The sequence below is a fragment of the Zophobas morio genome, unplaced genomic scaffold, assembly GCF_036711695.1.
Source record: "Zophobas morio isolate AGI-343-1 ecotype UQ-CSIRO unplaced genomic scaffold, CSIRO_AGI_Zmor_V1 ptg000030l, whole genome shotgun sequence".
In the NCBI taxonomy this organism is placed as follows: Eukaryota; Metazoa; Arthropoda; class Insecta; order Coleoptera; family Tenebrionidae; genus Zophobas; species Zophobas morio.
The window spans coordinates 2,145,596-2,160,459 of NW_026972135.1; the positions used below are offsets into that span (position 1 = coordinate 2,145,596).

The 14,864-nt window shown below is 30.1% G+C and overlaps 3 protein-coding genes across 3 annotated transcripts; all 3 read right to left on the reverse strand.

Moving 5' to 3' along the window:
* Nucleotides 1–741: 741 nt before the first annotated feature.
* Nucleotides 742–1,941, reverse strand: LOC135138783 (pyruvate kinase-like). Its single transcript, XM_064068800.1, has 3 exons — nt 1,837–1,941; nt 1,658–1,790; nt 742–1,604 (listed from the first exon to the last, which is right to left on the reverse strand). Exons 1-3 carry the CDS (start codon nt 1,876–1,878, stop codon nt 1,381–1,383), a joined length of 399 nt encoding a protein of 132 aa, XP_063924870.1. The 5' UTR covers nt 1,879–1,941; the 3' UTR covers nt 742–1,380.
* Nucleotides 783–1,295, reverse strand: LOC135137904 (slit homolog 1 protein-like). The gene has a single exon (XM_064067678.1). The coding sequence runs from the start codon at nt 1,293–1,295 to the stop codon at nt 783–785; it is 513 nt and encodes a 170-aa protein (XP_063923748.1).
* Nucleotides 1,942–9,564: 7,623 nt separating the features above from the next.
* On the reverse strand, nt 9,565–10,965 carry LOC135137906 (vasorin-like). The gene has a single exon (XM_064067680.1). The coding sequence runs from the start codon at nt 10,963–10,965 to the stop codon at nt 9,565–9,567; it is 1,401 nt and encodes a 466-aa protein (XP_063923750.1).
* Between the last annotated feature and the right edge of the window lie 3,899 nt (nt 10,966–14,864).

Sequence of the window (14,864 nt, forward strand, 5' to 3'; positions counted from 1 at the left end):
ATTGAACTACATCAAACGGCTTAAAACACACACTTTCAAAGCTCTTGAACTCACTTATTTGTTTCTACCTTCCAACAACATCGAAGAAATAGAAAACGCAGCATTCGTCAACCTGACCAAACTAGAAACAATCAATTTATCTCGAAACAAACTATCCGTCTTAAATCCAAAAGCCTTTTGTAACTTACCATACGTACATAGTCTGTTTTTAGACGACAACAGAATCAAACGTGTGGAAAAGTTTTCACTTGAGTTCACGAAAATGAACCTATTTTTGTTGGATCTAAACAACAATAGTATGACTTATTTAAACGAAAGTCTTTTTCAAGAAACATCTGTGATCATAGTTCTTGCTATGCGTTCTGTTTCGCTAAGTGTGCTTTCGGTGAACATTTTTCACAAGTGTAAATATGAGAGTGTGGATTTGAGGGGCAATCAAATCCACATTTTGACCGGCGACTTGCATTTGGGAAACTTTGCTATTGCTAGGTTAATGGTGGAAGACAACTTTGACCACGAAACACTGAAAAAATTGAAGAAATGGACTTCGATGAACAAGATTGGTTTAAGTTTGAAGAAGTCGTCTTTCGGGTTAGAAAATTCAGGAAATGGGTTAGGGTTGGACATATTTTTTTCAGTATTTATTGTAGTTGTAAGTAAATTTTTGGAAGAGGTTGTTGAAAGAGGCAACGATTTTTAGCACAGGTTTTTAGGCTGGACTAGGCAACACACAATACAGACTCAAATTGACATTTATGTTTTAATTTCCAACTACACTAGTTTTAATAAATCATTTCTTCTTCCAGTTCTTCTGGAGTTTGATAAGCTTTATGTTTATCAACGTATTGCTCAATTTCGATCCTACAACTTGCCCCAAACGCGTTATCACTAAGCCACACCACTTCGACTTTTCCAAAATTATCATTTACACTGCCTTGAAAACACTCAAGTTTGTTCTTCCTCAGGTCGATTCCATACACGGTGATATTGGCTCGATTGACCAGCAAAAATTTGTTCCACTTCTGGATAAGATTGTCACGGAGAATCAAATAGTGGAGTCTTGTAAACCCCCTTTCGGGGTTATAGAAAGCCAGGTCATTGATATTTTCGATTCTATTAGCTGCCAAATCAATCGAGAATGTATTTTGATAATTTTTGAACGCTTTCTCTGGAAGTTCTCCAATCAAATTATTAGAAGCAAATATTGTTGTTATGGCTTCAGAGTCTTGAAACCAGTTGTTATCCCAGAACTTGATTTTGTTGTGGTTTAGTCGAACGATTCTCAGTTTCGTCATATTTCTTAAAGCATCACTAGCAATGAAGGAAATTTCGTTGTGGCTTAAATCTAGATTGATGAGCTGCAAGTTGTTGAACACTGCTTCAACGTTTTCCAGTTGCTCGAATAACAGGTCCCCGAGTGAAGCCGGAGACAGCCAAAGGGTACTTCATTTTAATTTTTTTGCTAAAGTTCTTCTGCGCAGTCCTTATATTTGAAAGAATTTGCTGATGGTACTCTATCTGTCCATACAGACAATTCAAGCAGGCTATATTCATCCCGTTTTCCAAGAGGATTTCGATTGTGGGCACGTCGCAGCTCGCTATACCTGGAAACGAAAGTTCCTTCAGTGGTACGACTTTTTAGGTGTAGCTTCTGGACCGATTGAGCATATTAATCCAGAAAGACGTGTTGCAGGAGCTCTGGATCCCACATGAAGGGCACACAAGTCTTCTAACATGTTGTTAGCCCGGGCTGCTTCCAGTTGCCAGGGTTGTACACATTTTCCGGCGAACTGAAAATGTAGCTACAGAAAAAAGAGGGAGATTAATTTGGTTTACTTGGAAATCTTCTTCTTTGTCAAATTCGCTACTCCACACCATATTATAAAGTCAATCTTTGATTTGAAAATTGATTGAATGAATGACGAAGAAAAAAGGTTTTGACAGTTGCTGACAAGCAGCCTGTCAAGATCTATCGATATCCCTGACGCTGCGATTTGCATGGCCACCCGGGATCTCAAAAATTCTGAAATATACTTTGTGTTAATAATAACCTTACAGAACAAGAGAAAGAGAAACGTATAAGAGAACGCGAGAAGGAAGAAAAAACTGAAGGGCATCAAGCCAAAATTAATAATATACACAGAGAAATGGGAATGCAATGAAGACACGGAAGAACTACCCGAACCAAAAAAGATAAAACAAATTTTAAAAATCGTAAAACCGAAAAATTGAAAACCCCAAAAAAAAAATTAAAAAATCTCGAAACATTAAAAAATGAAGAGACTGAAAAATCAAAAATTTAAAAACTCTAAAACATTAAAAATTTCAAATATCTAAAATGTAGGAATTGCAAAGTCGAAAAAGCAAGAAATCGACACATCGAAAAATTGGAAGATTGAAAAATCGAAAAGCAGAAAAGTGGAAAAATCGAAAAACCGAATTTGGCCAAAATTTAAAAATCGAGAAATTAAAAATTGAAAAATTTAACATAAAAAATCGATAAATCGAAAAAACTAAGAATTGATATATCGATAACTTGAAGAATCAAAAGACGAAACATCGAAATCTCGAAAGAAAAAGAGAAAAATGGAAAAAAGAGAAAACTGATAAGTCGAAAAATTAAAAAAAAAGTAAATCCAAAACTTAGTGAATTGAAAAATCTAAAACCGGGAAGCTGCAAAATAGAGAAATCGAATCATCAAAAAACTGAAAAATCTAAGATTCAAAAATTCAAAATATTGAAAAATAGAATTATCGAAAAATTGAACAATAGAAAAATCGAAAAATCAAGAAATTGAAAAATTTAAAAATCGAAAAATTAAAAAAACAAATAAATCGAAAAAATGAAAACGTTTCAGTTTTAGACTATTCAATATTTCGATTCTTCAATTTTTCCATGTTTCAGTTTTTCTATTTTTGGATTTCTCGATTTTCAATATTTCGACTTTTTGACTAATTATTCAGTTTTTCCAATTTTTAAATTATCCGATTTCTCGATTTTTCGATCTCGACATATCAATTTTTCGATTTCTCAATTTTTTGATATTTCAGTTTAGGCATTTTGCGATTTTTCCACTATTTAAATTTTAGTTTTCGATTTCCTGAATTTTCAGTTTTTAAATTTTGTGTTTATTCGATTTTTTTAATTTCCAGACTTTCATTTGTTTTAATTTTCTAATTTTCCGATTTCTCGATTTTTAGATTTCCCAAATTTTCGATTGCACGATTCCCAGACTTTTAATTTTTTCCATTTCTCAATTTTTCGATATTTCAGTTTCAGGATTTTTCAATTTTTCAATGCTTTAATTTTAGTTTTCTATTTCTTGATTTCTCAACTTCCGATTTCTCAGTTTTTCCATTTTTCAGTTTTCGAATTTTTCACTTCTTTCATTGTTCAATTTCTCGATTTTGTAATTTCCCGATTTTTCGATTTTTCTAAATTTTCATTTTTTCGTTCTCTCAATTTCTGATCAATCGATTTTTTTATTTTTCCAGTTCTCAATTTCTGGACTTTTCAGTGTTTCTACTTTTCAATTTTTCAATTCTTCAGTTCTTCAATTTTTTAATTTCCAGTTTCTTCAATTTATAGATTTTTCAGGTTTTTGATTTTTTAATTTATTCGATTTTGTAATTTATGATTTTTGGAGTTTTGGATTTCCCGATTTTTTTACGATTACTTAATTTTTCAATATTACAGTTTTTAGACTTTTCAATATTTTGATTCTTCAGTTTTTCGACTTTTCAATTTTTATATTTTTTAATGTTTCCATGTTTCTCTTTTTCTATTTTTGTTTTTCTCTTTTTCGACTTTTCGAAAATCGGAACATGGAGAAATCGAAAAATTTTGACCTTTATAATTTGAAAAATTGAAAAATAAAAAGACTGGAAAAAAGATCGGATAACCAAACACTCAAAATTGAATGAATCGAGAAATTAAAAATCGATTATAAATCGAAACGTCAAACAGTCGAAAAACTGAAATTTTGGAAAATCGGGAAATCGAAAATTCGGAATATCGAAAAATAGAGATCTCAAGAAATCGAGAAATCTTAAAGCTGAAGAAACTAAAAATAATTGACAAATCGAATAGTCAATAGATGGCAAAGTCGAAAAGTCGATAAATTGGGAAATCGAAGTATCGAAAACTAAAATTTAAAAAATCGGAAAATTGAAAAATCTTGTAACTATAATATAGCAAAATTGAGAAATCGAAAAATCGGAAAGTTGACATATCGAAAAAACGAGAAATCGAAAAATCTAATATTGAGAAATCGACATATCGAAATGTTGGAAAATTAAATTTTTTTTCCAAATTGAAAAACCGCAGTCAAAAAATCGAACAAATCAACAAATCTGAAGTCGAAAAATGGAAAAATCAAGAAATCGAAAACTCAAAACACCGAGAAACTGAAAAATCGAAAAATTGCGACTTTGAAAAATCGGGAAGTCGAAAAATCGTACTCGGGACATTGAAAATCCAGAAATCGAAAAATCGAGAAATCAGAATTTTTATGTTGCAGAATTGAAAAATCAAAGAACTGACAAATCAAATAATCGTCTGAAAATCGTAAAATAAAAAAATCGAGAGTTGGGAAGCTCAAAAATTAAAAAATCAAAAAGTCGAAAAATCTAAAAATCGAAAGGTGGATATATTGAAATATTAAAAAGTAGTAAAGGAAGAAATATTGGAGAATGGAAAAATTGAAACATCTCATAACTGAAATATCAAATAATTGAGAAATCAAGAAATCGAAAAGTCCAAAAATCGAAAAATTACAAAATCGGATAAATTAAAAGATCAAAAACCTGAAAAATTTTAAAAATGAAGAAACTAGAAACTAAACTAAAAAATCGAACAAATGAAGAATTGAAAAACTGAGAAAATCAAAAAATCGATTAATCGAAAATTGGGAAATCTAAAAACTGAAAATTTAGAAACGTCAAAAATTGAAAGGCTGAAAAATCGAGAAATTGAAAAATTGAAAAATTAAAAAAGAAAAAAATTGGAAAACTGAAATATTGAAAAACTGAGAAATCGGAAGTTGAAAAATCAAGAAATCGAAAATTAAAATTAAAACAGTGAAAAATTGACAAATCAGGAAACTGAAATTTCGAAAAATTGAGACATCAAAAACATTGAAAAGTCGGGAAATCGTGAAATCAAAAATTTGGGAAATTTAAAAATCGAGAAATCAGAAAATTAGAAAATTAAAACAACGTGAAGTCTGTAAATTAAAAAAAAAAATGAAAAAACAGAAAATTGAAAAACTGAAAATTCAAGAAATCGAAAACGTAAATTTAAATGGTGGAAAAATTGCAAAATGGAGAAATCCTAAAATAGAAAAATTGAAACATTCAGAGTTCGAGAAATCGAAAAATCTTGAATTTTATAAGTTAAAAAAACTGAAAAAATGATAAAACGAGAGATCAGAAAACCAAAAACTGAAGGAATCGAGAAATTCAAAAATCGAGAAATCGAAAATTCGGAATATCGAAAAATAGAGGTCTCAAGAAATCGAGAAATCTTAAAGCTGAAAAAACGAAAAATAGAGAAATCTAGAAATGGCAAAGTCGAAATGTAATTAAATTACGAAATTGAAATATCGAAAACTAAAAGTTAAAAAATCGGAAAATTGAAAAGTCTGGTAACTGTAATATCGAAAAATCGAAAAGTCGACATATCGAAAAATCGAGGAACCGAAAAATCTGATACTGAGAAATCGAAATATCGAAATTTGGAAAATTAAAAATCGTTCACCGAAAAATTTAAAAATCGAAAAGTCAAAACTCAAAAACCGAACAATCAACAAATCTGAAGTCGAAAAATAGAAAAATCGAAGAATGGAAAAATCAAAACATCGAGAAACTGAGAAATCGAAAAAAATCGAAGAAATAAAGAACTGAAAAACTGAAAAATAGAAACATTGACAAGTCAAGATATCGAAAACTGGGAAAATAAAAAAAATGATTAATCAAATATTGAAAAATAGAAAAACTAGAAATTTAGAAACGTCAAAATTGAAAAGCTGAGAATTCGAGAAATTGAAAATCGAAAATTCGGGTAACTGAAAATCGAGAAACTGAAGAATAAAAAAAAGTAAGAAATTCGAAAACTGAAACATCGAAAAACAGAAATCGGAAGTTGAAAAATCAAGAAATCGAAAACTAAAAGAAATTGAAAATCGAAAATTCGGGTAATTGAAAAATCGAGAAACTGTAGAATAAAAAAAAGTAAGAAATTCGAAAACTGAAACATCGAAAAACAGAAATCGGAAGTTGAAAAATCAAGAACTCGAAGACTAAAATTAAAACATTGAAAAATTGAAAAATCCTGAAACTGAAATATCGAAAAATTGAAAAACTGAAAAGTCAAGAAATCGAAAAATCCAGAAATCGGATAATTTTAAAATTGGAAAAACTGAGAAATGATAACGTGGAAAAATTGAAAGTCAAAAAATCCAAAAATAGAAAAACCGGAACATGAGAAAATTGAAACATCTAGAATTTGAAAAATCGAAAGAAACATTGAGAAGTCAAAAAATCGAAATATAAGAAATGAAAAAATCGAAAAATCTTGAATTTTATAAGTTGAAAAATTGAAAAATCAAAAAACTGAAAAGCTGAAGACACAAGAGATTGGAAAACCAAAAATTCGAAAATTGAAGGAACGGAGAAATTAAAAATCAATAAACCGAAAAGTCGAATAGTCGAAGAAGTGAAATTTTGAAAAATCGAGAAATCGAAAATTTGGAATAATGGAAAATAGAGATCCCAAAAATTCGAGGAATCTGAAAAAACAAAAAAATGGAAAAATCGAGAAAAAGTCGAAATGTCGATAAATTTGGAAATCAAAATATTGAAAACTAAAAGTTAACAAAACGGAAAATTGAAAAATTTGGTAACTGAAATATAGAAAAATTGAGAACTCGAAAAATCGAGAAACCGAAAATCTAATAATATCGGAAATTGAAATATCTAAAAATCGAAAAATAAAAAATCGAAGTCAAAAAATCAACAATTCTGAAGTCGAAAAGAAGAAAAATCTAGAAATCAAATCACCGAGAAACTGAAAAATCGAGACTTGGAAAAGTTGGGAAGTCGAAAAATCGTACTTGGAACACTGAAAATCGAGAAATCAGAAATTTTATATCGAAAAATTGAAAAATCGAAAAACTCATAAATCAAAAAATCGAGAAGTCTGAAAATCGTAAAAACAAAAAATCGAAAGTTGGGGAAGCTAAAAAATTAAAAAGTGGAAAAATCTAAAAATCGAAAAATCAGAAAGTCAAAAATCAGATAATTGGAAAATCCCATAGCTGAAATATCGAAAAATAGAGAAATCTAAAAACTGAAAAATCGAGAAATCGAAAAGTCCAAAAATCGAAAAATTACAAAATCGAATAAACTAAAAAATCAAAAACCTGAAAAATCTAAAAATTGAAAAAATTGGAAATTAAAAAATCGAAGAAATGAAGAATTGAAAATATTCCAAAAACTGAAAAATTCAGAAATCGAGAAATCGAGAAATCGAAAAATCGAAAAATCGAAAAATCAAAAAATCGAAAAATGGAGAAACCGAGAGATCGAAAAGTCGAAACACTAAAAAAAGAAAAATCGTGAAATCGAAAAATCGGAATATCGAAAAGCGGAAAAATGGAGTACTCAAAAAATAAAGAAATAAAAAAATTGAGAAATCATAGCGGAATATTCAAAATTCCGAAAACGAAAACACGAAAAATTTAAAATTTTAAAAGTCGAAAAATCGAGAAAAAACCAAAGTAAAATATTGAAAAACTGAGAAGTAGAAACACTGAAAAATCCATACTTAAATCGAAAAATGGAGAAGCAAAAAAATTGAAAAATTTGACTTTTTTTCCAAAAATCTCCATGTCTAGGACAAAATTTTAACACGAATTAATAAACCAGAAATTCAGGAGCATGTTATTTCATAACATTTAAACAATATTTATTTAACAAAATTGTAAGATGATGTCATTAACTTCTGGGGGAGATGATGTCATTAACTTTTGATTTTTTGCCGAATTTCTGAGCATTCAGTCTTGCAATTTCAAAGTTAATTTGTAAAATGTTGTTATACAAGAAGTGGCGACGTTTGGAGAGTAGGCAACACACAATACGCAACTGCATATCGTAAAGAAAACTTTGAATTATGTATTAAAAAATATAACTTAATAATTGATCATTTCTTCACGTTTTTACTTAAATACAGCGTCCATTTTTATTAGACCTTTATTCCTATGCGTTAAGTGTACGTAAAAAAACCGTTTAGACGACTTTCTCACGCCTTCAAAGCGTTGCAACACTCAACAGAAAACTTGTTGCAAAGCACTTACTAGGTATTTGGAAACACACATTTTGGGACATAAGAAACGCATTAGTTTGATAAGTATATTCTAGAACATCCGAAATGTATTAAAATTATTTTCAGTGTATTCGTTACAAACTACTGCGACTTCTAAAATGTTCTTGCATTTATTTTTACTGTTGTGTCAGTTCCAAAAATCGATTTCTTTTTGCAGCAACTTTTCGACAGATAAAATTACTTATCAAGTGAAAGACTATAACTCCGTTTATAGAGAATTCACCAATTCTACCGTTTCTATTTCAGAAGACGTAAACACCATAAATATTAAAAACAATACAATTACAACATTATGTAAAAATTTGTTCAATCTTTCGTTTGCTGTAGACAGGTTGAACATCATAAATTCGAGTGTAAACGACTTAGAACCCGATTTTCTAAAAGATCAAGAAGTTTTCGCTTTAAATATAGAATTGAACAACATCAAACGGATTAAAACACACACTTTCAAAGCTCTTGAACTCACTTATTTGTATCTACCTTCCAACAACATCGAAGAAATAGAAAACGCAGCATTCGTCAACCTGGCCAATCTAGAAACAATAATTTTATCTCGAAACAAACTATCTGTCTTAAATCCAAAGGCCTTTTGTAACTTACCATACGTACATAGCCTGTTTTTAGACGACAACAGAATCAAACGTGTGGAAAAGTTTTCACTTGAGTTCACGAAAATGAACCTATTTTTGTTGTATCTAAACAACAATAGTATGACTTATTTAAACGAAAGTCTTTTTCAAGAAACATCTGTGCTCATAGTTCTTGCTATGCGTTCTGTTTCGCTAAAAGTGCTTTCGGTGAACATTTTTCACAAGAGTAAATATGAGAGTGTGGATTTGAGAGGCAATCAAATCCACACTTTGATCGGCGACTTGCATTTGGGAAACTTTGCTATTGCTAGGTTAATGGTGGAAGACAACTTTGACCACGAAACACTGAAAAAATTGAAGAAGTGGACTTCGATGAACAAGATTGGTTTAAGTTTGGAGAAGTCGTCTTTCGGGTTAGAAAATTCAGGAAATGGGTTAGGGTTGGACATATTTTTTTCAGTATTTATTGTGGTTGTGAGTAAATTTTTGTAATAGGTTGTTAAAAGAGGGCCCGCTTTTTAGGTTAGATTAGGCAACACACAATACAGACTCAAATTGACATTTATGTTTTAATTTCCAGCTACACTAGTTTTAATAAATCATTTCTTCTTCCAGTTCTTCTGGAGTGTGATAAGCTTTATGTTTATCAACGTATTGCTCAATTTCGATCCCACAACTTGCCCCAAACGCGTTATCACTAAGCCACACCACTTCGACTTTTCCAAAATTATCATTTACACTGCCTTGAAAACACTCAAGTTTGTTCTTCCTCAGGTCGATTCCATACACAGTGATATTGGCTCGATTGACCAGCAAAAATTTGTTCCACTTCTGGATAAGATTGTCACGGAGAATCAAATAGTGGAGTCTTGTAAACCCCCTTTCGGGGTTATAGAAAGCCAGGTCCTTGATATTTTCGATTCTATTAGCTGCCAAGTCAATCGAGAACGTGTTCTGATAATTTTTGAACGCTTTCTCTGGAAGTTCTCCAATCAAATTATTAGAAGCAAATATTGTTGTTATGGCTTCAGAGTCTTGAAACCAGTTGTTATCCCAGAACTTGATTTTGTTGTGGTTTAGTCGAACGATTCTCAGTTTGGTCATATTTCTGAAAGCATCACTAGCAATGAAGGAAATTTCGTTGTGGCTTAAATCCAGACTGATGAGCTTCATATTGTTGAACACGTTTTCAATGTTCTCCAGTTTGTTACCACGTAGTTGCAAATATTCCAGTTTTGGTAAATTTTGAAAATCTCCTAGTCGCAAACTTGAAACTGAATTGTTAGCCAAGTATAGATGTGTGATGTAACTGTGGTTAAAAACCCGTGGATTCACTTCTTCTAGTTTATTGTCACTTAGTACCAAATATACATTCAACCCCTTCACAGGTAACACGTTGTCCAGAAACCCATCCTCAAGTTTACTCACTACATTCTGAGACAAGTCCAAAATGCGCACTGTCACGTTATCAAAAACCCCTCTCTCTACTTTATCAATCTTGTTCTTGGATAGATACAACCTACTCAAATTTGATAAATTTCTGAAAGCACCAACCTCAAGCACTGAAATCTGGTTACTTGAAACATTGATGTAGTGACACGATTGTAAATCAACAAAAGTACCACTTTGAATCTCTTCAAGGCTATTCTCCCCAAAATCCAAGTGACTCAAAACTGGCAACTTCTTGAAAGCACCGGGTTCTATTTTTTGTAAATTCACACGAGTCATGTCCAAACAGGCTAGATCGGGTATATCTGTCACAGAATTTTGATAAAGAGTGTTAACTGATCCATTGATAAAGACGGTGGTGAGTCCATCGGTTACTCCGTTTTCAGGAAACAGTTCCTTGAGGTTGTTGGTGGGTTTTCCGGGTGTGACGTATTGGTGGGTTTGTAGGGTCCATTTGATGGTGACGTTTTGGAAACTGAAGTTACTGGAACAGAAACAGGCACTGAATAAGGTGGTGAGTGCAAATAGACGTGGTTCTGTCATTGCAAGTAACGTCGTTTGTAAATATGAGAGTGTGATAAGGTGACCTATTAGTCGTCTAGTGGAGATAATCATCGCTGGATTGATTGTGTGTAAATGTTTGTTATAAATATTTAATTTAAGTGTACATGGATCGTAGGTATTATTCTAGTTCTTAGAAGGTGTAAGTTTTTTTTTTGTTTTGTTTTGTATTAGACCCAGAATATGTAGTTATGCAACACTAAATACTTATTAGACATTGTATTCTCTTATTGTTTCTAGATATTTTTCTTTGCTATGTTGTTCATTGTTAGTATATATTCTTATTATATTTCTGTTGTTTCGTTTACGGCACTCATTATTTTTATTAGTTATATTTATGTCCCCTCTCCTTTTTGTTAATATTCAGTCGGATTTGTTGGTCACTTTACTTTATTATGTATACGGGAAACAAATGTAAACAATTTTTCATACAGGGTAATTAAATTTACAAATTGTCAGTTTTCTCGTGTTTTTTTTTTAATTTTCGATTTCGCCATTTTCGATTTGCCGAATTTTCAGTTTTTCTGTTTTCGATTTTTCGACTTTTAAATTATTCGATTTTCGATGTTTTAATTCTTCGATTTTTCGATTTCTTGATTTTTAAATTTCCCAGGTTTTCGATGTCTCGATTTTTCGATTTCTCGACCTTTCAGTTTTTTGATTTCTCAATTTTTCGATATTTCAGTTTTGGGATTTTTCGATTTTTTAAATTTTAGTTTGGTTGTATTTCTTGAGTTCGCGATTTTCAGACATTTCAATTTCTCATTAACTCAATTTCTTCATTTTTCGACTTATTGATTTTTCAATTTTCCGATTTTTCGATTTCTGGATTTCTCAATTTTTCAATTTTGTGACTTCGATTTTCAGATTTTTCCACTTATCGATTTTTCGATTTTTCGATTTCTCAATTTTTAGATGTATGCTTTCGTTTTGGAGTTTTTCAATTTATCGACTTCTAAAATTTGAAATTCTTCCCACTAGGATTTTTCGATTTCTACATTTTTCGACTTTTCGTTTTCCATGATTTTTTGATTCCTCAATTTTCCAGTTTTTTGATTTTACAACTTTTCAATTTTTTAAATTTGATATTTTTCGATTTTTAGATTTTTTGATGTTTCGATTTCTCCAATTTTCGAATTCCCGACTTCTAGATTTCTTTATTTGGGGTTTTTCAATTCTTCAATTTTTCAACTTAAACTATCACATTTCTTGAATTACAATATTCCGAGTGCGATTTTCCGAATTTCCAATTTCTCGATATTGCGATTTTCGATTTTTCGATTTCTCAATTTATCGATACCTATTTCAGTTGAGGGAGTTTTCAGTTTTCCGACGTTTTATTAAATTTTAGTTTTCCATTTTTCGATTTTTCGTAACTTCGATCTCTCGAGTTATTGGTTTTCCGACTTTGCGATTTATCGACTATTCAATTTTTCGATTTCTTGATTTTTTTCTAGTTTTTGGTTTTTCGATTTGACGATTTTCCAGATTTTAAAATTTGAGAGTTTTCGATTTTTCATTTTCCGAATTTCGAATTATTCATCTGCGATTTTCCGATTTTTCGATTTCTCCATTTATCGATTTTTCAACTTTTGAGATTTTCATTTTTCGACTTTTCGATATTTTCAATATTCAATCTCTCGATTTTTAAATTTTTTGGTTTTTCAACTATTTAACTTCACAGTGTACCGATTTTTTAATTCCTCGATTCCTTCAATTTCCGAGTTTTCGGTTTTCCTATTTCCAGATTTTTCGATTTTTCTATTTTTCAATTTCCGAACCTACAACATTCGAGATTTTTAGATTTTTCGGTTTTTCGATTTCCAATTTGCCGTTATGAAAATTTTCGATTTCTTGGTGTTTCGATTTATCAAATTTTGGATCTTTCAATTTTTCCGATTTTCGGTTTTTCGATTTTTAATTTTTCGATTTTTCGATTTTTCAGTTTTTTCAATTTTTCAATTACCCGAGTTCGTGATTTTTCAATTTCTTAACTTTTCAACTTTTCGATTTTTCAATTTTTCGACTTTTGAATTTCCAAACCTACAATATTCGAGATTTTTAGATTTTCGGGTTTTTCGATTTCCAATTTACCGACTTTGAAAATTTTCGATTTCTTGATGTTTCGATTTATCAAATTTTGGATCTTTCAATTTTTCCGATTTTCGGTTTTTCGATTTTTCGATTTTCAATTTTTCAACTTTTCGACTTTCCGATTTTCCAGGTTTTTGAATTACCCGATTTCCCGATTTTTCGATTTCTTAACTTTTCAATTTTTCAATTTATCGATTTTTCAATTTGTCGATATTTCAGTTTAGGAATTTTTGCCATTATTCCACTATTTTAATTTTAGTTTTCAATTTCTCGATTTTCGATTCCTCTAATATTCAGTTCTTCACTTTTTTGATTTTTCAATTTTTTTATTTTCCCTCTTTTCGTTGTTTTAATTTTCCGATTTCTCGATTGTTAGATTTCTCGGATTTCCGATTTCTCAACTTTTCAATTTTTCGACATTTCACTTTTAGGATTTTTCGGTGTTTCGAGTTTTTAATTTTAGTTTTTGATTTCTCCAGATGTTCGATTTTTTAATTTTTCGAAATTTTGAAGTTTCGATTTTTTGATCTTCCGACTTCTCGACTTTTTTGATTTCTCCAGATATTCTATTTTTGGATTTCTCGATTTTTTAATTGTTTGAAACTTTGATGTTTCGATTTTTTGATTTTTAATCTTCAAGATTTTTCGATTTGTTTGATGTTTCGACTTCTCGACTTTTCGACTTTGGGATGGCTGGATTTTTAAATTTTTCGGTTTTCTTCAACTTTACGATTTTTCTTTTTCTCGTTTTTCGACTATTGGATTTCTCCATCTTTCGATTTTTCGTTTTTCCGAATTTTCAATTTTTCAATTTCTCAATTTTTCGATATCTCAGTTTAAGGATTTTTCACTTTTTTCACTATTTAAACTTCAGTCTTCGATTTCTCCATTTTTTGGTATTTCGATTTGTTGAATTTTCAGTTTTTCGATATTTTCAATTATCCGATTTCTCGATTCCTCGACTTTTCCGTTTTTCGATTACTCAAATTTTCGATATTTCAGTTTATGAATTTTGCAATTTTTCCACTATGTAAATTTTAGTTTTCCATTTCTAGATTTTCTATTTCTCCAATTTTCAATTTTTCAATTTTCCGATTTTTCAATTTTTTGATTTTCCGACTTTTAGTTGTTTTAATGTTTCGATTTTTCAATTATACTTAATTTTCGATTTCTCGACATATTCTATTTTTCCATTTGCCAATTTTGCAAAATTTTGACGTTTCGATTTTCAGACTTTTCTACTTACTTTCCGATTTTTCGATTTTTTAACTTTGATTGTTTTGATTTTTCGACTTCTCGATTTTTCGGCTTTACGATTTCCATTTTTCTGGTTTTTCGACTTTTAAATTTTCCGATCTTTCGATTCTTAGATTTCTTGATTTTTCAATTTTTCAATTTTCTATGTTTCAGTCTAGGGATTTTTCAATTTTTTTCAGTACATATTTAAATTTTAGTTTTCGATTTCTCGATTTTTTGATATTTCGATTTCTCGAATAACAAAGTTTTCAATTTTCCAATTTATCGATTTTTTTATTTCTCGACTTCCCGATGTTTCGATTTTTAGATTTCTCGATTTTTATATTTCCCGATTTTTTAACTTTTAATTTTAAATTTTTGGAGATATTTCGATTTTTCGACTATGCGATACTTGGATTTTTGAATATTTCAACTTTTTGGGCTTTGCTATTTCCAGATATCTCGATTTTTTTATTGTTAAAATTTTTATATTTTTTAAATTTTAATTTTCAATTTCTCTATCTTGCGACTTTTTGACCTTTCGATTTATG